The 22742-nt window shown below is 50.9% G+C and overlaps 1 protein-coding gene and 1 non-coding gene across 2 annotated transcripts; one reads left to right on the top strand and one right to left on the bottom strand.

Moving 5' to 3' along the window:
* The first annotated feature begins 12525 nt into the window (after positions 1 to 12525).
* On the top strand, positions 12526 to 12615 carry TRNAY-GUA. Its single transcript is given in 2 exon segments — positions 12526 to 12562; positions 12580 to 12615. It is a non-coding gene; the product is annotated as a tRNA-Tyr (tRNA).
* Positions 12616 to 14604: 1989 nt separating this feature from the next.
* On the bottom strand, positions 14605 to 19407 carry LOC119940074 (ankyrin repeat domain-containing protein 13A-like). The gene is made up of 3 exons (XM_038760120.1): positions 19227 to 19407; positions 16435 to 16642; positions 14605 to 14676 (listed from the first exon to the last, which is right to left on the bottom strand). Exons 1-3 carry the CDS (start codon positions 19331 to 19333, stop codon positions 14605 to 14607), a joined length of 387 nt encoding a protein of 128 aa, XP_038616048.1. The 5' UTR covers positions 19334 to 19407.
* Positions 19408 to 22742: the final 3335 nt, after the last annotated feature.

The raw sequence follows: 22742 nt of genomic DNA, 5'->3' as shown, positions 1-22742 counted from the left end.
GGGTTCACAGTCTTAATCCCCATTTAACAGATGCGGGAACTGAGGCCCAGAGAAGCGAAGCAACTTGCCTAAGGTCACACAGCAGATAAGTGGCGGAGCTGGGATTAGAACCCAGATCCTTCTGACTCCCAGGCCCAGGCTCTAGCCCTAGGCCAAGCTGCTTCTCCACTGTCTACACAAGCTGTAGCTTGAAGAAATTCTCATGAATAATGAAATCATGTTGTCGTTTAGATGTTTATTCTCTCTAGAAATTGGCTTTCAAATAGCTATTGATTTTTTTTTTTTACCCACGTCTACAGCAGTATTTCTCTTCTGGTTAGGTCTTCATGGGACAGGCAGGGTTCTTTTTAAGCAGTCCATGCTTTACTTTGATTATGCCTCTTGAATCCATTGTCCTGTAGATTTTGTGTTGCTCCAGCTGATTTTTCTGGAACTTTGCCATCTGGATGGGAATCAGTCAAGAGTACTTTTGACCACCTACTTTTTGCAACGCACTGTACTAAACGCTTGGGAAAGAACAACATTCTGCAAGGTGGACAGGCCCAGCGGGAAGCCTGAAGGGGCCCACTGACCCTGGCAGGGAAGACTGTGGTGGCTACTGAGGCCCCCGCCCTCGGGGCCAGCGCTGCGGCCTGGCTGTGGTCACCGCGGCCGTCAATGGGTCCTGTCTGTCAAAGACAGCACTTGCCCAGTGGCTAGAGCCCATGGCTTAGTGGAACGAGCATGGGCTTGGGAATCAAAAGTCGTGGGTTGTAATCCCGACTCCTCCACTTGTCAGCTGTGTGACTTTGGGCAAGTCATTTCACTTCTCTGTGCCTCAGTTACCTCATCTGTTAAAATGAGGATTAAGACTGTGAGCCCCACTTGAGACAACCTGATTACTTTGTATCTACCCCAGTGCTTAGAACAGTGCTTGGCACATAGTAGGCACTTAACAAATGCCATCATTATTATTAGAGCCTGGGCCTGGGAGTCAGGAAGACCTGGGTTCCAATCCCGATTCCAACCCTTGACTGCTGGGTGACCTCGGACGAGTCACTTCACTTCTCTGGGCCTCAGTTCTTTCATCTGGGAAATGGGGATGAAGACGGTGAGCCCTGTGGGGGACAGGGACTGCGTCCAACCTGATTAGCTTGTATCCGCCCCAGCACTTAGCACAGTGTCTGGCACATGGTGAGCATATCATAAAAGCACACATAAAAAATTCCCCATGGGTGACTATCATTGCTGTTGACTGGGGCAAACTTGGCTTCTTAAGTCAGTAATGCTGCTACCTTCAAGGGTGTGTGTGTGTGTGGTGTGTGTGTGTGTGTGTGTGTGTGTGTGTGTGTGTGTGTGTGTGTGTGTGTGTTCGTCTGCATCCTCACCTCCAAAATACCGGCAGTTGAAGTAGAATCATATAACAAGAGTTATGGTACTTGTTAAGCACTTAGTACCTGCCAAGCCCCATTCTAAGCACTGGGGTAGGAACAACTTAATACAGTCTAACACAGTCCCTGTCCCACAATGGGCTCAATTCTTCATCCCCTCCTACCTCACCTCCCTTCTCTCCTTCTACAGCTCAGCCTGCACCCTCCGCTCCTCTGCCGCTAATCTCCTCACTGCGCCTCGTTCTCACCTGTCCCGCCATCGACCCCCAGCCCACGTCCTCCCCCGGGCCTGGAATGCCCTCCCTCTGCCCATCCGCCAAGGTAGCTCTCTTCCTCTCTTCCCCTCCCCACAGCACATACATATATATATATATATATATGTTTGTACATATTTATTACTCTATTTTACTTGTACATATTTATTCTACTTTGTTAATGTTTTGTTTTGTTGTCTGTCTCCCCCTTCTAGACGGTGAGCCCGCTGTTGGGTAGGGACCGTCTCTATACGTTGCCAACTTGTACTTCCCAAGCGCTTAGTCCAGCACTCTGCACACAGTAAGCGCTCAATAAATACGATTGAATGAATGAAGACTGTGAGCCCCACGTGGGACAGCCTGATCACCTTGTAAGCTCCCCAGCGCTTAGAACAGTTGCTCTGCACATAGTAAGCGCTTCATAAATGCCATTATTATTAACGGGGAGGGAGGAGAAGCCCCCCTGCCCGGTTCTCCGCCCGCCCGCTCCCCCCGTGGGTTCGGCGGCGGCCCCTTCCTCCCTCCCTCGCTGGCTCCCTCGCTCCGTGGCTGGCTCACCGGCGGGGACGATGGCCATGTCGGCTCCGAGCTGGGGGCTCCTCCTCCGGGCTGAGGGCTCCTCCGGCCGGCGGCGGCGGCGGCTCTGCCGCATTGGGGATGGGATGGGGCGGGGGCTGGAGCAGGAGAGAGGCGGGTGGGCGTGGCGGGGCCCAGGGCGGGGGCCCAGGCGAGGAGAAGGGGCCTGGGGCGCCCCTGGCAGCGCTCCTATTGTAAGAATCATAATAATAACAATAACATTTACTAATAACAATAATAATGATGGCATTTATTAAGTGCTTACTATGTACAAAGCACTGTTCTAAGCGCTGGGGAGGTTACAAGGTGATCAGGTTGCCCCACAGGGGGCTCACAGTCTTAACCCCCATTTTACAGATGAGGGAACTGAGGCCCAGAGAAGTGAAGTGACTTGCCCAAAGTAACACAGCTGACAAGTGGCGGAACCGGGATTTGAACCCGTGACCTCTGACTCCAAAGCCCGGGCTCTTTCCACTGAGCCACACTGCTTCTTTAATGAATAATAATAATAATTTTGGTATTTGTTAAGCACTTACTATGTGCAAAGCACTGTTCTAAGCGCTGGGGAGGATACAAGGTGATCAGGTTGTCCCACAGGGGGCTCACAGGCTTCATCCCCTTTTTACAGATGAGGGAACTGAGGCCCAGAGAAGTTAAGTGACTTGCCCAAAGTCACACAGCTGACAAGTGGCGGAGGCGGGATTTGAACCCATGACCTCTGATTCCAAAGCCCAGGCTGTTTCCACCGGGCCACTCTGCTTCGCTATGTGCAAAGCACTGTTCTAAGCGCTGGGGAGGGTACAAGGTGATCAGGTTGTCCCACAGGGGGCCTCACAGTCTTCATCCCCATTGAAGTGACTTGCCCAAAGTCCCACAGCTGACAAGTGGCAGAGTTGGCATTTGAACCCATGACCTCAGACCCCAAAGCCCAGGCTCTTTCCACTGAGCTGCGGGAAGTGACTCGCCCACACTCACACAGCTGACAAGTAGCGGAGGTGGGATTAGGACCCACAACCTCTGACTCCCAAGCCCGGGCTCTTTCCACTAACCCACGCTGCTTCTCTACTAAGCCACACTCATTCTCTGACTGACTGAATGAATGAATTAATGGCAGAGGCGGGATTAGAACCCGGGTCCCTCTGACTCCCAGTGGATGGCGATCTATCCACTAAGCCACGACACTTCCCTTGCACCGAAGGAAGAGATGGAGAAGGAGACAAGGAGGCCTCCCCACTTCATTCATTCTTTCATTCAATCATATTTATTGAGCGCTTACTGTGCACAGCGCTGGACTGGGTGCTTGGGAGAGGACAATAAAACGATAAACGGATACAATCTCTGTCCACGACGAGCTGACGGTCTCAGGGTGGTGAGGAGACGGACAATAATAGAAATAAATAAATGGCAGCTGTGGACATAAGTGGTGTGGGGCTGGGGCAGGGGGTAAATAAAGGGAGTAAATCAGGGCCATGCAGAAGGGAGCAGGAGATGAGGGAAGTGGGGCTTCAGTTAGAGTTCGTTTAAAACGGAATCCTAAGGTACCCTTGTCTCGTTTCAGGTTCTCCCCCTTAAGATTTTACTTTTTGGGTGAATGAGTGGCCCAGCTGTTCTCCATGGTTTGGGCCTGTGTGTGTGTGCACGCATGTCTATACGTGTGTCATTTAACTACAGAGTCTCAGTTTGCCATTAATAATAATGTTGGTATAAGTTAAGCGCTTACTATGAGCCGAGCACCATTCTGAGCATTAAAGAATCAGAGAACTGTTCTAACAGATTGACAACGTGAGTCAAACATGCCTGGAAATGAAATCGCCCTCTCAACTTCATTAGGATGCTTGGGACGACTCCCAGAGTCCATAGGGGCTCTGTCTCATGCCCATGTCTCTCCCATCCTAAAAAAACCCACTCTTGACCCCACCTCACCTTCTAGTTATCGCCCCATATCCCTCCTACCATTCCTTTCCAACCTCCTTGACCGTGTTGTCTACACGCGCTGCCTCGAATTCCTCAACAACAACACTCTCCTCGACCCCCTCCAGTCTGGCTTCCATCCCCTACATTCCACGGAAACTGCCCTCTCAAAGGTCACCAATGACCTCCTGCTTGCAAAATCCAACGGCTCATACTCTATACTAATCCTCCTCGACCTCTCAGCTGCCTTCGACACTGTGGACCACCCCCTTCTCCTCAACATGCTATCTGACCTTGGCTTCACAGACTCCGTCCTCTCCTGGTTCTCCTCTTATCTCTCCGGTCGTTCATTCTCAGTCTCTTTTGCAGGCGCCTCCTCCCCCTCCCATCCCCTTACTGTGGGGGTTCCCCAAGGCTCAGTGCTTGGTCCCCTTCTGTTCTCGATCTACACGCACTCCCTTGGTGACCTCATTCACTCCCACGGCTTCAACTATCATCTCTACGCTGATGACACCCAGATCTACATCTCTGCCCCTGCTCTCTCCCCCTCTCTCCAGGCTCGCATCTCCTCCTGCCTTCAGGACATCTCCATCTGGATGTCTGCCCGCCACCTAAAGCTCAACATGTCCAAGACTGAACTCCTTGTCTTCCCTCCCAAACCCTGCCCTCTCCCTGACTTTCCCACCTCTGTTGACGGCACTACCATCCTTCCCGTCTCACAAGCCCGCAACCTTGGTGTCATCCTCGACTCCGCTCTCTCGTTCACCCCTCACATCCAAGCCGTCACCAAAACCTGCCGGTCTCAGCTCCACAACATTGCCAAGATCCGCCCTTTCCTCTCCATCCACACTGCTACCCTTCTCATTCAAGCTCTCATCCTATCCCGTCTGGACTACTGCATCAGCCTTCTCTCTGATCTCCCATCCTCGTGTCTCTCTCCACGTCAATCCATACTTCATGCTGCTGCCCAGATTGTCTTTGTCCAGAAACACTCTGGGCATGTTACTCCCCTCCTCAAAAATCTCCAGTGGCTACCAATCAATCTGCGCATCAGGCAGAAACTCTCCATCACCTCGCCCCCTCCTACTTCACCTCCCTTCTCTCCTTCTACAGCCCACCCCGCACCCTCCACTCCTCTGCTGCTAATCTCCTCACCGTACCTCGTTCTCGCCTGTCCCGCCATCGATCCCCGGCCCACGTCATCCCCCAGGCCTGGAATGCCCTCCCTCTGCCCATCTGCCAAGCTAGCTCTCTTCCTCCCTTCAAGGCCCTACTGAGAGCTCACCTACTCCAGGAGGCCTTCCCAGACTGAGCCCCTTCCTTCCTCTCCCCCTCGTCCCCCTCTCCATCCCCCCATCTTACCTCCTTCCCTTCCCCCCAGCACCTGTATATATGTATATATGTTTGTACATATTTGTTACTCTATTTATTTTACTTGTACATATCTATTCTATTTATTTTATTTTGTTAGTATGTTTGGTTTTGTTCTCTGTCTCCCCCTTTTAGACTGTGAGCCCACTGTTGGGTAGGGACTGTCTCTATATGTTGCCAACTTGTACTTCCCAAGCACTTAGTACAGTGCTCTGCACACAGTAAGCGCTCAATAAATACGATTGATGATGATGATAGGGGCGACTCCACACCGTCTGGGATTGGGGTAAATACTGATTCGAGCCAATGACTACAGCTAGCTCTGCTCCCCTGAAAAGGTTGGGTTCGTCCCTAGGAAGGTGAGAAGAAAGGAGAGGAGAGAAGTAGCATGACCTAGCCTAGGCGAGGCCTTCGATAACTCAGTTGGTACAGCGGAGGACTGTAGTGGAACTTCCTATAGTCATCCTTAGGTCGCTGCTTCGATTCTGGCTCGAAGGACTGCCTCCATTTTTCTTCTAGACTGTGAGCCCACTGTTGGTAGGGACCATCTCTATATGTTGCCAACTTGTACTTCCCAAGCGCTTAGGACAGTGCTCTACACACAGTAAGCGCTCAATAAATACGATTGATTGATTGATTGATTGACTGACAGAGCCCGGACCAGGCCGGGGAGTCACAGGATCTGGGTTCTCATCCCGGATCCGCCACTTGCCTGCTGTGTGATCTTGGGCAAGTCATTTCATTTCTCGGCGCCTGCGTCCGTTCCCTCATCCGTAAAATGGGGATTGAGACCGTGAGCCCCATGTGGGACAGGGATTGTGTCCGACCTGATTGGCGTGGATCTACCCCTGTGCTTAGTACACTCCCTGACACATAGTAAGCACTTAACAAATACCATTTTTTTTGAAAGGAGGAGAGCAGTTTGGAAGAGGGTCACAGGGCAATTTTTAAGGGGAGACAGATGACTAAGTGAAAAACCTTCCCAGACTGAGCCCTTCCTTCCTCTCCCCCTCGTCCCCCTCTCCATCCCCCTCATCTTACTTCCTTCCCTTCCCCACAGCACCTGTATATATGTATATATGTTTGTACATATTTATTACTCTATTTATTTATTTATTTATTTTACTTGTACATATCTATTCTATTTATTTTATTTTGTTAATATGTTTTGTTTTGTTCTCTGTCTCCCCCTTCTAGACTGTGAGCCCACTGTTGGGTAGGGAACGTCTCTATATGTTGCCAACTTGTACTTCCCAAGCGCTTAGTACAGTGCTCTGCACACAGTAAGCGCTCAATAAATACGATTGATTGATTGATTGATTGATCTCTATTTCTCCATGGGAAGCTATTACTAGAACATCACCGTCCGCAAGTATTGGACGGGTGAGTGCTGGCTGCAGGCCCAGACCTGTTGGAAGTATGCATGGGGCAGAGGATGTCTACCACATTTTTGTTATTTTATCCTCACCCAAGTGCTTAGTACAGTGCTCTGCGCAGCTCGATAAATACCACTAATGGATTGATTCTTAATCTAGAGGTTTGGCGGGACAAGATGTGGGGGAGAGATCCCTCTTCCAAGAAGCAGAAAGTCACCGAGGAATTCCTTGATGGACAAAAAAAAGAAAAAAGATCTCCACTCTTGCAAAATGGGATATGAGAAAGGGCTAGCATTTTCCGCCAATGAGCAGCGGTGTTGCCCAGTGGAAAGAGCCGGGGCTTTGGAGTCGGTCAGGGCAAGCGGGGTGTCTAGACTCCGGCTCTGCCCCGCCTAGCTTTGGGACCTTGGGCAAGTCACTGAATCTCTCAGGGCCTCATTTTCCTCTTCCGGAAAATGGGAATAAGTTACCTGCTCTTCCCACCTCTTTGAGTGAGAGCCCAGCACACAAAATGGAAGCTGCGGGGCCTATCCCGGCTTTGCCACTTGCCTGCTGTGTGGCCTTGGGCAAGTCATTTCACTTCTCTGGGCCTCCGTTACCCTTATCTGTAAAATGGGGCTTGAGACTGTGAGCCCCATGTGGGACAGGGACTGTGTCCAACCCGATTTGGTTGAATCCACCCCAGCGCTTAGTACAGTGCCTGGCACGTACTAAGCACTTAACAAATACCACAATTATTTTTATTATTTTCAGTGGCTAGAGCCTGGGCCTGGGAGTCAGAAGAACCGGTGTCCTCATCCCAGCTCTGCCGCTTGCTTGCAGTGTGACCTTGTGCAGGTCACTTCACTTTTCTGGGCCTCAGTTACTCTCATCTGTGAAATGGGGATTAAGACTGTGAGACCCATGTGGAAAACAGACCAGGTCCAACCTGATTATCTTGTATCTACCCCGGTGCTTACAACAGGGCTTGGGCACATAGTAATCGCTTCACCCCTACCCAAAAAACCAGGGACCTGCTCCATGGATCTTATCCTGTATCTACCCCTTGAGCTCAGCGTGGCGCTCACCCCAGAGAGAGCCCTTATTGAACACTATCCGCAAAGACCCTCAGAGTCGAGTCCTACCTCTCATACTGAGCGTCATACAGGTGTGGCTGGGTGATCGTCCCGTTGGAGGAGAGTCCAGGCGCTTCCTGCAGGGGAGTTGGGGGAAAACACGGTGAATATTCTGTGCCATAGGTCGCTTCAGACCAACCGCCTTACCAAACCACTGCCCCATGAGTTAAACCTAAATCGCTGCAGACTTTTCTTAGTCACTCACACCAGAAGCACACAGGATAAACTCTGTGTGGAAACTGTCAAGAAGAGGGAGTTCACGGATGTTCTCTCTTTTGAGGGGGAGCAGAGGGGAGCGTTTACGATCCGAGGAGGGAGATAGGAACAAATGTTGGCAGCAGGGTCGGGAGGTCTGTGGCTGCACGCACGCACACACACACACACACACACACACACACACACACACACACACACACACACACACACACACACACACACACACACACACACACACACACACACACACACACCCCCAGCCCCCTCCCCTGTAAACAACCTAACCGACCTGCACTCCTGGGGATTCACCCAACAGTGAAAAAAGTGTTCCCTGAGGGTGGGTCAGATGTGCACAGAGGGCAGGGGGCAAAGGAAGGAGTGATGATGATGATGGTGGGGTCACTGAGGGGAGTCTTAGGGGCGGAGGAAGGCCGAAAGAACAGAGCTGGGCGTCGGAAGGAAGCCCTGGGGCGGGAACGCCAGAGCTCCAACCCGAGACAGCCCCCACCGAAAGGACCGTCACCTCAGGCCGGCTTTTCTGGGGGTTGGGGTCACGACCCGGGTGATGGCCCCGCTCCCCATTCATTCCTTCATCCATTCAATGATATTTATTGGGCGCTTACTGTGTGCAGAGCACTGCACTGAGCACTTGGGAGAGGACAGTAGAACAAGAGAACAGACACGATCCCTTCCCAAAGCCCTGACACCAGAGCCTCCGGCCTGAGGCTTCACGTTCCAGGTGGACAGAGGCGCACGGTCGGAAGACTGGGCCCTCCTTCCCCGGCCGGCAACGCTCCCTCCGAGACGACGAGGACGTGCGGGTATGGAGAGAGCTGACCGCACGTCACCTACTTCTTGTAGCCCACCCTGACTACTGTACCAGCCTTCTTGCTGACCACTCTGCCTCCAGTCTCTCCGTACTCCAGTCCATACTTCACTCTGCTGCCCAGATCATTTTTCTACAATGGTTCAGACCATGTTTCCCTATGCCTCGAGAACCTCCAGTGGTTGCCCATCCACCTCTGCCTCAAACATAAACTCCTCAGCTTTAAAGCTCTCCATCCCCTTGCACCCTCCTACTTCGCGTTGCTGCTCTCCTATTCCAACTTGGCCCACACATTTTGCTCCTCTAATGCCAACCGATTCACTGGTCGATCCCGTCTATCTCACCTCCAACCTCTCGCCCACGTTCTGCCTCTGGCCTGGAACACTCTCCCACCTCATATTCAACAGACAATGACTCTCCCCCCTGCTTCAAAGCCTTCTTCAAGGCCCATCTCCTCCAAGAGGCCTTCCCTAAGCCCTCCTTTCCTCTTCTCCGCTCCCGTCCACATCGTCCTGACTTGCTCCCTTTATTCACCCCCTTCCCAGCCCCACAGCATTTATACCCATATCTGTCACATTTCTTTCTCTTACCGTTCATCTCCCACCGAGACTGCAAGTTCATTATGGGCAAGGAATGTGTCTGTTTATTGTTATATGGTCCTCTCCCAAGCACTCAGTCCAGTGCTCTGCACAAAGTAAGCACTCGATATATATGACTGACTACACACTTCCAGGCCAGCTCCTCAAACTCTTCATGGGCCAACCCCCAGGACAGACCCCAAAATACCCGAGAAGAAAAGACTTACTTGTCTCCTATTGGACTCCAGCAGGCTCTGCTGAATGGCAAACTGCATGATTTCATAATCCTCATCTTGCAGGTGCATATTTCTACCAGTGTCTTGGATGTGATAGGATTCGGAGATCTCGAACACGGACTGGTCGACTTCAAAACCGGCATCAAGGGTAGCTGAGGAAACCAACCCAAGTCCAGGCCCCCGCCTCGGTTTGCTTCCGCTTCAAGATGTAAACCGAAAAATTCAGGGAGAGCCTCCGTGGCCCAGGAAGCTATCATTATTATTACTACTCTTCCCTGCTTCAAAGTTTTATTGAAGGCACATCTCCTCCAAGAGGCCTGCCCTAAGCCCCCCCTCTTTCTCCTTTTCCCACTCCTTTTTGTGTCACCCTGACTTGCTCCCTTTGTTCTTCCCCCATCCCTCTTCTGGAAAATGGGGATGAGCCCCATGTGGGACAGGGACTGTGTCCAACCTGATAAACTTGTACCTATCCCAGTACTTAGAATGGTGCTCAGCACATAGTAAGCATTTAATAAGTACCATAATAATTATTGTTAATACTATTAATACCTGTTCTGCCATCCCATTAAATTGCAAGTCCCATATGGGACAGGGACTATGTCTGGTCTCTTTCTATGTTATCAATCCCAACTCTTAGTGCAGTGCTAGGCCCATAGTGAGCGCTCAGAACTCCAATCCACACTTCACTCTGCTGCCCAGATCATTTTTCTACGAAAAAGTTCTGGACATGTCATCCCCCTCCCCCGAAAACTCCAGTGGTTGCCCATCCACCTCCATATCAGACAAAAACTCCTCTCCATTGACTTGAAAGCTGTCCATCACCTTTCCCCTGCCTACCTCTCCTCGCTTCTCTCCTTCTACAACCCAGCCCACACACTTCACTTTTCTGGTGCTGCTGATAACCTTCTCACTGGGCCTCGGTCTCACCTGTCTCGCCACCGACCCCGGGCCATGTCCTGCCTCTGGCCTGGAATGCCCTCCCTCCTCACATCCAACGGACAACCGCTCTCCCCGCCTTCAAAGCCTTACTGAAGGCACATCTCTTCCAAGTGGCCTTCCCAGACTAAGCCCCACTTTTCCTCATCTCCCACTCCCTTCTGCATCCCCCTGACTTGTTCCCTTTGCTCTTGCCCCCCTCCCAGCCCCAAAGTACATATATATTTTATTTATCCCTTTGATCTTCCCCTCTCCCAGCCCCAAAGCACTTATGGTTCTCCTCTTATCTCTCTGGTCATTCATTCTCAGTCTCTTTTGCAGGCTCCTCCTCCCCCTCCCATCCCCTTACTGTGGGGGTTCTCCAAGGTTCAGTGCTTGGTCCCCTTCTGTTCTCGATCTACACGCACTCCCTTGGTGACCTCATTCGCTCCCACAGCTTCAACTATCATCTCTACGCTGATGACACCCAGATCTACATCTCTGCCCCTGCTCTCTCCCCCTCTCTCCAGGCTCGCATCTCCTCCTGCCTTCAGGACATCTCCATCTGGATGTCTGCCCGCCACCTAAAGCTCAACATGTCCAAGACTGAACTCCTTGTCTTCCCTCCCAAACCCTGCCCTCTCCCTGACTTTCCCACCTCTGTTGACGGCACTACCATCCTTCCCGTCTCACAAGCCCGCAACATTGGTGTCATCCTCGACTCCGCTCTCTCGTTCACCCCTCACATCCAAGCCGTCACCAAAACCTGCCGGTCTCAGCTCCGCAACATTGCCAAGATCCGCCCTTTCCTCTCCATCCACACTGCTACCCTTCTCATTCAAGCTCTCATCCTATCCCGTCTGGACTACTGCATCAGCCTTCTCTCTGATCTCCCATCCTCGTGTCTCCCTCCACGTCAATCCATACTTCATGCTGCTGCCTGGATTGTCTTTGTCCAGAAACACTCTGGGCATGTTACTCCCCTCCTCAAAAATCTCCAGTGGCTACCAATCAATCTGCACATCAGGCAGAAACTCCTCACCCTGGGCTTCAAGGCTCTCCATCACCTCGCCCCCTCCTACCTCACCTCCCTTCTCTCCTTCTACAGCCCACCCCGCACCCTCCACTCCTCTGCTGCTAATCTCCTCACCGTACCTCGTTCTCGCCTGTCCCGCCATCGATCCCCGGCCCACGTCATCCCCCAGGCCTGGAATGCCCTCCCTCTGCCCATCTGCCAAGCTAGCTCTCTTCCTCCCTTCAAGGCCCTACTGAGAGCTCACCTACTCCAGGAGGCCTTCCCAGACTGAGCCCCTTCCTTCCTCTCCCCCTCGTCCCCCTCTCCATCCCCCCCATCTTACCTCCTTCCCTTCCCCCCAGCACCTGTATATATGTATATATGTTTGTACATATTTGTTACTCTATTTATTTGTTTTACTTGTACATATCCATTCTATTTTATTTTGTTAGTATGTTTGGTTTTGTTCTCTGTCTCCCCCTTTTAGACTGTGAGCCCACTGTTGGGTAGGGACTGTCTCTATATGTTGCCAACTTGTACTTCCCAAGCACTTAGTACAGTGCTCTGCACACAGTAAGCGCTCAATAAATACGATTGATGATGATGATGATGATAGGGGCGACTCCACACCGTCTGGGATTGGGGTAAATACTGATTCGAGCCAATGACTACAGCTAGCTCTGCTCCCCTGAAAAGGTTGGGTTCGTCCCTAGGAAGGTGAGAAGAAAGGAGAGGAGAGAAGTAGCACGACCTAGCCTAGGCGAGGCCTTCGATAACTCAGTTGGTAGAGCGGAGGACTGTAGTGGAACTTCCTATAGTCATCCTTAGGTCGCTGCTTCGATTCCGGCTCGAAGGACTGCCTCCATTTTTCTTCTAGACTGTGAGCCCACTGTTGGTAGGGACCGTCTCTATATGTTGCCAACTTGTACTTCCCAAGCACTTAGGACAGTGCTCTACACACAGTAAGCGCTCAATAAATACGATTGATTGATTGATTGACAGAGCCCGGACCAGGCCGGGGAGTCACAGGATCTGGGTTCTCATCCCGGATCCGCCACTTGCCTGCTGTGTGATCTTGGGCAAGTCATTTCATTTCTCGGCGCCTGCGTCCGTTCCCTCATCCGTAAAATGGGGATTGAGACCGTGAGCCCCATGTGGGACAGGGATTGTGTCCGACCTGATTGGCGTGGATCTACCCCTGTGCTTAGTACACTCCCTGACACATAGTAAGCACTTAACAAATACCATTTTTTTTGAAAGGAGGAGAGCAGTTTGGAAGAGGGTCACAGGGCAATTTTTAAGGGGAGACAGATGACTAAGTGAAAAACCTTCCCAGACTGAGCCCTTCCTTCCTCTCCCCCTCGTCCCCCTCTCCATCCCCCTCATCTTACTTCCTTCCCTTCCCCACAGCACCTGTATATATGTATATATGTTTGTACATATTTATTACTCTATTTATTTATTTATTTATTTTACTTGTACATATCTATTCTATTTATTTTATTTTGTTAATATGTTTTGTTTTGTTCTCTGTCTCCCCCTTCTAGACTGTGAGCCCACTGTTGGGTAGGGAACGTCTCTATATGTTGCCAACTTGTACTTTCCAAGTGCTTAGTACAGTGCTCTGCACACAGTAAGCGCTCAATACATACGATTAATTGATTGATTGATTGATCTCTATTTCTCCATGGGAAGCCATTACTAGAACGTCACCGTCCGCAAGTATTGGACGGGTGAGTGCTGGCTGCAGGCCCAGACCTGTTGGAAGTATGCATGGGGCAGAGGATGTCTACCACATTTTTGTTATTTTATCCTCACCCAAGTGCTTAGTACAGTGCTCTGCGCAGCTCGATAAATATCACTAATGGATTGATTCTTAATCTAGAGGTTTGGCAGGACAAGATGTGGGGGAGAGATCCCTCTTCCAAGAAGCAGAAAGTCACCGAGGAATTCCTTGATGGACAAAAAAAAGAAAAAAGATCTCCACTCTTGCAAAATGGGATATGAGAAAGGGCTAGCATTTTCCGCCAATGAGCAGCGGTGTTGCCCAGTGGAAAGAGCCGGGGCTTCGGAGTCGGTCAGGGCAAGCGGGGTGTCTAGACTCCAGCTCTGCCCCGCCTAGCTTTGGGACCTTGGGCAAGTCACTGAATCTCTCAGGGCCTCATTTTCCTCTTCCAGAAAATGGGAATAAGTTACCTGCTCTTCCCACCTCTTTGAGTGAGAGCCCAGCACACAAAATGGAAGCTGCGGGGCCTATCCCAGCTTTGCCACTTGCCTGCTGTGTGGCCTTGGGCAAGTCATTTCACTTCTCTGGGCCTCCGTTACCCTTATCTGTAAAATGGGCTTGAGACTGTGAGCCCCATGTGGGACAGGGACTGCGTCCAACCCGATTTGGTTGAATCCACCCCAGCGCTTAGTACAGTGCCTGGCACGTACTAAGCACTTAACAAATACCACAATTATTTTTATTATTTTCAGTGGCTAGAGCCTGGGCCTGGGAGTCAGAAGAACCGGTGTCCTCATCCCAGCTCTGCCGCTTGCTTGCAGTGTGACCTTGTGCAGGTCACTTCACTTTTCTGGGCCTCAGTTACTCTCATCTGTGAAATGGGGATTAAGACTGTGAGACCCATGTGGAAAACAGACCAGGTCCAACCTGATTATCTTGTATCTACCCCGGTGCTTACAACAGGGCTTGGGCACATAGTAATCGCTTCACCCCTACCCAAAAAACCAGGGACCTGCTCCATGGATCTTATCCTGTATCTACCCCTTGAGCTCAGCGTGGCGCTCACCCCAGAGAGAGCCCTTATTGAACACTATCCGCAAAGACCCTCAGAGTCGAGTCCTACCTCTCATACTGAGCGTCATACAGGTGTGGCTGGGTGATCGTCCCGTTGGAGGAGAGTCCAGGCGCTTCCTGCAGGGGAGTTGGGGGAAAACACGGTGAATATTCTGTGCCATAGGTCGCTTCAGACCAACCGCCTTACCAAACCACTGCCCCATGAGTTAAACCTAAATCGCTGCAGACTTTTCTTAGTCACTCACACCAGAAGCACACAGGATAAACTCTGTGTGGAAACTGTCAAGAAGAGGGAGTTCACGGATGTTCTCTCTTTTGAGGGGGAGCAGAGGGGAGCGTTTACGATCCGAGGAGGGAGATAGGAACAAATGTTGGCAGCAGGGTCGGGAGGTCTGTGGCTGCACGCACGCACACACACACACACACACACACACACACACACACACACACACACACACACACACACACACACACACACACACACACACACACACACACCCCCAGCCCCCTCCCCTGTAAACAACCTAACCGACCTGCACTCCTGGGGATTCACCCAACAGTGAAAAAAGTGTTCCCTGAGGGTGGGTCAGATGTGCACAGAGGGCAGGGGGCAAAGGAAGGAGTGATGATGATGATGGTGGGGTCACTGAGGGGAGTCTTAGGGGCGGAGGAAGGCCGAAAGAACAGAGCTGGGCGTCGGAAGGAAGCCCTGGGGCGGGAACGCCAGAGCTCCAACCCGAGACAGCCCCCACCGAAAGGACCGTCACCTCAGGCCGGCTTTTCTGGGGGTTGGGGTCACGACCCGGGTGATGGCCCCGCTCCCCATTCATTCCTTCATCCATTCAATGATATTTATTGGGCGCTTACTGTGTGCAGAGCACTGCACTGAGCACTTGGGAGAGGACAGTAGAACAAGAGAACAGACACGATCCCTTCCCAAAGCCCTGACACCAGAGCCTCCGGCCTGAGGCTTCACGTTCCAGGTGGACAGAGGCGCACGGTCGGAAGACTGGGCCCTCCTTCCCCGGCCGGCAACGCTCCCTCCGAGACGACGAGGACGTGCGGGTATGGAGAGAGCTGACCGCACGTCACCTACTTCTTGTAGCCCACCCTGACTACTGTACCAGCCTTCTTGCTGACCACTCTGCCTCCAGTCTCTCCGTACTCCAGTCCATACTTCACTCTGCTGCCCAGATCATTTTTCTACAATGGTTCAGACCATGTTTCCCTATGCCTCGAGAACCTCCAGTGGTTGCCCATCCACCTCTGCCTCAAACATAAACTCCTCAGCTTTAAAGCTCTCCATCCCCTTGCACCCTCCTACTTCGCGTTGCTGCTCTCCTATTCCAACTTGGCCCACACATTTTGCTCCTCTAATGCCAACCGATTCACTGGTCGATCCCGTCTATCTCACCTCCAACCTCTCGCCCACGTTCTGCCTCTGGCCTGGAACACTCTCCCACCTCATATTCAACAGACAATGACTCTCCCCCCTGCTTCAAAGCCTTCTTCAAGGCCCATCTCCTCCAAGAGGCCTTCCCTAAGCCCTCCTTTCCTCTTCTCCGCTCCCGTCCACATCGTCCTGACTTGCTCCCTTTATTCACCCCCTTCCCAGCCCCACAGCATTTATACCCATATCTGTCACATTTCTTTCTCTTACCGTTCATCTCCCACCGAGACTGCAAGTTCATTATGGGCAAGGAATGTGTCTGTTTATTGTTATATGGTCCTCTCCCAAGCACTCAGTCCAGTGCTCTGCACAAAGTAAGCACTCGATATATATGACTGACTACACACTTCCAGGCCAGCTCCTCAAACTCTTCATGGGCCAACCCCCAGGACAGACCCCAAAATACCCGAGAAGAAAAGACTTACTTGTCTCCTATTGGACTCCAGCAGGCTCTGCTGAATGGCAAACTGCATGATTTCATAATCCTCATCTTGCAGGTGCATATTTCTACCAGTGTCTTGGATGTGATAGGATTCGGAGATCTCGAACACGGACTGGTCGACTTCAAAACCGGCATCAAGGGTAGCTGAGGAAACCAACCCAAGTCCAGGCCCCCGCCTCGGTTTGCTTCCGCTTCAAGATGTAAACCGAAAAATTCAGGGAGAGCCTCCGTGGCCCAGGAAGCTATCATTATTATTACTACTCTTCCCTGCTTCAAAGTTTTATTGAAGGCACATCTCCTCCAAGAGGCCTGCCCTAAGCCCCCCTCTTTCTCCTTTTCCCACTCCTTTTTGTGTCACCCTGACTTGCTCCCTTTGTTCTTCCCCCATCCCTCTTCTGGAAAATGGGGATGAGCCCCATGTGGGACAGGGACTGTGTCCAACCTGATAAACTTGTACCTATCCCAGTACTTAGAATGGTGCTCAGCACATAGTAAGCATTTAATAAGTACCATAATAATTATTGTTAATACTATTAATACCTGTTCTGCCATCCCATTAAATTGCAAGTCCCATATGGGACAGGGACTATGTCTGGTCTCTTTCTATGTTATCAATCCCAACTCTTAGTGCAGTGCTAGGCCCATAGTGAGCGCTCAGAACTCCAATCCACACTTCACTCTGCTGCCCAGATCATTTTTCTACGAAAAAGTTCTGGACATGTCATCCCCCTCCCCCGAAAACTCCAGTGGTTGCCCATCCACCTCCATATCAGACAAAAACTCCTCTCCATTGACTTGAAAGCTGTCCATCACCTTTCCCCTGCCTACCTCTCCTCGCTTCTCTCCTTCTACAACCCAGCCCACACACTTCACTTTTCTGGTGCTGCTGATAACCTTCTCACTGGGCCTCGGTCTCACCTGTCTCGCCACCGACCCCGGGCCATGTCCTGCCTCTGGCCTGGAATGCCCTCCCTCCTCACATCCAACGGACAACCGCTCTCCCCGCCTTCAAAGCCTTACTGAAGGCACATCTCTTCCAAGTGGCCTTCCCAGACTAAGCCCCACTTTTCCTCATCTCCCACTCCCTTCTGCATCCCCCTGACTTGTTCCCTTTGCTCTTGCCCCCCTCCCAGCCCCAAAGTACATATATATTTTATTTATCCCTTTGATCTTCCCCTCTCCCAGCCCCAAAGCACTTATGGTTCTCCTCTTATCTCTCTGGTCATTCATTCTCAGTCTCTTTTGCAGGCTCCTCCTCCCCCTCCCATCCCCTTACTGTGGGGGTTCTCCAAGGTTCAGTGCTTGGTCCCCTTCTGTTCTCGATCTACACGCACTCCCTTGGTGACCTCATTCGCTCCCACAGCTTCAACTATCATCTCTACGCTGATGACACCCAGATCTACATCTCTGCCCCTGCTCTCTCCCCCTCTCTCCAGGCTCGCATCTCCTCCTGCCTTCAGGACATCTCCATCTGGATGTCTGCCCGCCACCTAAAACTCAACATGTCCAAGACTGAACTCCTTGTCTTCCCTCCCAAACCCTGCCCTCTCCCTGACTTTCCCATCTCTGTTGACGGCACTACCATCCTTCCCGTCTCACAAGCCCACAACCTTGGTGTCATCCTCGACTCCACTCTCTCGTTCACCCCTCACATCCAAGCTGTCACCAAATCCTGCCGGTCTCAGCTCCACAACATTGCCAAGATCCGCCCTTTCCTCTCCATCCACACCGCTACCCTCCTCGTTCAAACTCTCATCCTATCCCGTCTGGACTACTGCATCAGCCTTCTCTCTGATCTCCCATCCTCATGTCTCTCCCCACTTCAATCCATACTTCATGCTGCTGCCCGGATTGTCTTTGTCCAGAAACACTCTGGGCATGTTACTCCCCTCCTCAAAAACCTCCAGTGGCTACCAATCAATCTGCGCATCAGGCAGAAACTCCTCACCCTGGGCTTCAAGGCTCTCCATCACCTCGCCCCCTCCTACCTCACCTCCCTTCTCTCCTTCTACAGCCCACCCTGCACCCTCCGCTCCTCTGCCGCTAATCTCCTCACCGTACCTCGTTCTCGCCTGTCCCGCCATCGACCCCCGGCCAACGTCATTCCCCGGGCCTGGAATGCCCTCCCTCTGCCCATCCGCCAAGCTAGCTCTCTTCCTCCCTTCAAGGCCCTACTGAGAGCTCACCTACTCCAGGAGGCCTTCCCAGACTGAGCCCCTTCCTTCCTCTCCCTCTCGTCCCCCTCTCCATCCCCCCATCTTACCTCCTTCCCTTCCCCACAGCACCCGTATATATGTATATATGTTTGTACATATTTATTACTCTTTATTTATTTTACTTGTACATATCTATTCTATTTATTTTATTTTGTTAGTATGTTTGGTTTTGTTCTGTGTCTCCCCCTTTTAGACTGTGAGCCCACTGTTGGGTAGGGACTGTCTCTATATGTTGCCAACTTGTACTTCCCAAGCGTTTAGTACAGTGCTCTGCACACGGTAAGCGCTCAATAAATACGATTGATGATGATGATTATGATGTACATTTCTGTAATTTTATTTACTTGTACTGATGTCTGTCTCCCCCACTCTAGACTGTGAGCTCATTGTGAGCAGGGAATGTCACTGTTTACTTTCGTATCATACTTTCCCAAGCACTTAGTACAGTGCTTTGCACACAGTAAGCGATCAATAAATACATTTATTTGAATGAATTGAATGAATGAATGAATGAATGAACAAATACCATGATTACTGCACCATCAGAGAGCCAGCTCACCGCACTGTCCGTTGCTCTCTTCCCATCCCTCTCAGGGCTGGAAAAGACATGGCCAAGTGGCAGGAGGCCGCAGTCCCCGTGGATGAAGTGTCTGTCGGCTCGGCCATTGCCTGGATCTGGTCGTTGGAGGCCGGGCCCGTGGGTGACCCTTCCTGCTCAGTGGAGGTCCTGGAGGAGTCCTGGAAAGACCCGAAAGTAAATTCTCTTGACCTTTCATTCCTAACTTTTCTAAGGACCTGGGTTCTAATCCTGGCTCCACCACCTGTCTGCTGTGTGGACTTGGGTGAGTCACTTCACTTCTCTGGGCCTCGGAGATCACAGACCAAAGGCGCCGGCCTAATGCGAAGACCGCAGGGCTGGGAGTCAGGAGACCAGGGTTCTAGTCCCAATTCTGCCTCTTGCTGTGGCAGGGACTTGGGAAAGTCACTTTGCTTCTCAGAGCCTCAGTTTCCTCATCTGTAAAGAGAGAAGCGGCGTGCCTTAGTGGATAGAGCATGGGCTTGGGAGTCAGAAGGACCTTTATTCAGTTGTATTTATTGAGCGCTTACTGTGTGCAGGGCACAGTACTAAGCACTTGGGAAGTACAAAACGGCAACATAGAGACAGTCCCTACCCAACAACGGGCTCACAGTCTAAAGAGCTTACTATGTGCCAAGCACTGTGCTAAGAGTTGGGGTCAATACCACATACACATGATCCCTGACCCTCATTTGGCCCACAGTCTAGGTAAGTGTGAGAATATGTATTTACTCTCCCTGTACAGATGAGGAAAGAGAAAGGCACAGGCCCTCCCAGAGGCTGGAGGCCAGAGGCTCCGGACCCCCATGGAGTGTGGGAAATCCTGGATCTCCCTGGAGACTGGGAACAAATCTCTGGACTGTGGAGGAGCCTGGATAATTTTCCAGGCAAGTGCTGAGGATCTAGCTGCATCCTGCTGGCTTCCTGGGTAGCGGAATACATGTCCAATTAAAAATAAGAATAAGAATAATTGTTGTATTAGTCAAGCCCTTATTATGTGGTACAGCCCCCTCCTTCCTCTCCCCCTCCTCATCCCCCCTGCTTTACCTCCTTCCCCTCCCCACAGCACCTGCATATATGTATATACATATTTATTACTCTATTTATTTATTTTACTTGTACATATTTATTCTACTTATTTTATTTTGTTAATAAGTTTTGTTTTGTTGTCTGTCTCCCCCTTCTAGACTGTGAGCCCGCTGTTGGGTAGGGACCGTCTCTATATGTTGCCAACTTGTACTTCCCAAGCGCTTAGTACAGTGCTCTGCACACAGTAAGCACTCAATAAATACGATTGAATGAATGAATGAAGATACTGTACTAAGCCCCGAGGTGGACACAGGCAACTCAGGTTGGACCCAGTCCCTGTCCAATATAATAATAATAATGGCATTTATTGAGCACTTACTATGTGCAAAGCACTGTTCTAAGTGCTGGGCACTGTTCTAAGCGCTGATATGGGGCTCAGAGTCTCAATCCCCATTTTCCAGATGAGGTAACTGAGGCACAGAGAAGTGATTTGCCCAAGGTAACACAGCAGAAAGCGGCAGAGCAGGAATTGAAAGTCAGAACCTTCTGACTCCCAGGCCAATGCTCTATCCACTACGCCATACCCTGGGAGCAGGAACTGTATTGGGATTAATTTGATTTTTAATTCTAATAGGCACCTCAATCTGATTGTCTGGAAGGCACTGTCTCAAGAGGAGAGGGACAGATGAGTTGTCCTGGCCTCTTTTGCCTCCATCCTGGGCTCTCCCCACCTAAATTCACCTCTTCTCCATGAGGTCTTGCCTGGCTAAACTCTCAATTCTCTTAACAGTCCAACTCTGTGTTGCCTATGCACTTGGCTGAGTTATATTAATGTCTGTCCCTTCTAGACTGTAAGCTCATTGCAGGGAGGGAATGTATCTGTTCACTGTTGTATCATATTCTCCCCAGCCTTTAGTACAGTGTTCTGCACACAGAAAGCACGCAATAGAATGACTGATTACCGCTTAAGCACTTTGACACTCACCCCAGCCCCACAGCACTTGTGTCCATATGTATATTCTTATTTCCCCCATCTGAAATTTATTTTAATGTCTGTCTCCCCCTGTAGACTGTAAATTCCTCTTGGGCAGGGATTACATCTATCAACTCTATTATATTGTACTTTCCCAAGCCTTTGGTTCAGTGCTGTGAGTACAATCGATTAATTGATTTGATTTATTTCTCTATCCCTGGTGATGTTTCCCCAGTGGGCTCTATGAGCTCTCTGAGTGAGTCACTGAGCAGCTCAACAAAGTGAGGCACACAGTAAGCGCTTAACAAATACCATAATTACGAGAAGCAGCATGGGGTAGCGGACAAAGCACAGGCCTAGGAGTCAGAAGGTCATGGGTTCTAATCCCAGCCCCACCACTTGTCACCCAGCAGGTAGGTAGTGGAGTCAGGACTAGAACTCGTGACTGCGAGTGATTTGGTGCTGTGGGACACTTCATTCATTTATTCAATCATATTAATTGAGCGCTTACTGTGTGCAGAGCACTGTACTAAGCGCTTGGAAAGTACAATTCAGCAACAAATAGAGGCAATCCCTACCCAACAACGGGCTCACAGTCTAGAAGGCGGGGAGACAGACATCAAAGCAAGTAAACAAGCATCAATATAAATAAATATAATTAATAAAAAATAGAATAATAAATATGTACATATATACACAAGTGCTGTGGGGTTAGGAAGGGGATAGAGCAGAGGGAGGGAGTTGGGGCGATGGGGAGCGGAGGAGGAGCAGAGGAAAAGGAAGGCTTAGAGAGTGAGGTGAGGGGGCCCCCCTGGCAAGAAATGGCACCGAGGTTCCCCCAGGGTATCCTCTCAGAGACAGACACAGGGGCTTTTCGTACTGCCCAGGTTTGATGCCGAAGGAATGGTGGCCTACCTGGAGAATCGGGAGGCCTTCCTGGAAGCCCTAGAGCGGCTCAACTGTTCCCTTCCCCATGAAGACGTGACCCTCCTGGAGGATGAGATTGAAGCCGGGGCTGGGTACCTTGAGCAGGCCCTGGACCTCCAGGAAGCTGCCAGGAAGGACCAGCTGGAAGACCAAAATCTGGGACAGGTGAGGGGGGTTGGAGGCCAAGGCCTTGCCCCTTGGCCCCCTGCCAGGTCATTCATTCGTTTGTATTTACTGAGAGCTCACTGTGTGCAGAGCACTGTACTAAGTGCTTGGGAGAGTACACTATAATAATAAACAGGCACATTCCCTACCCACAACCAGTTTATAGTCTAGAGGAGGAGACAGGCATTAATATAAATAAATAAATTAATAATAATAATGGTATTTGTTCAGTGCTTACTGGGTGCCAGAAACTGTACTAAGCACTGTACTAGATACAAGCAAATCTGGTGGGACATAGTCTCCGTCCCACTTAGGGCTCCCGCTCTTATCCCCATTTTAAAGATGAGGTAACCGAGGCCCAGAGAAGTGAAGTGACTTGCCCAAGGTCACACAGCAGACGTGTG

Source organism: Tachyglossus aculeatus, chromosome 18, assembly GCF_015852505.1.
Source record: "Tachyglossus aculeatus isolate mTacAcu1 chromosome 18, mTacAcu1.pri, whole genome shotgun sequence".
NCBI lineage: Eukaryota > Metazoa > Chordata > Mammalia > Monotremata > Tachyglossidae > Tachyglossus > Tachyglossus aculeatus.
This window is presented reverse-complemented; position numbering and strand designations above follow the sequence as displayed.

Coding starts and splice junctions, on each gene's coding strand:
- LOC119940074 (XM_038760120.1), bottom strand. CDS start 19,333: ATGGCCGAGCCGACAGACACTTCATCCACGGGGACTGCGGCCTCCTGC. Junction 16,643..19,226: donor AGAGAGCAACGGACAGTGCG/GTGAGCTGGCTC, acceptor TACATCTTGAAG/CGGAAGCAAACCGAGGCGGG. Junction 14,677..16,434: donor TGGAGTCCAATAGGAGACAA/GTAAGTCTTTTC, acceptor ACTCCCCTGCAG/GAAGCGCCTGGACTCTCCTC.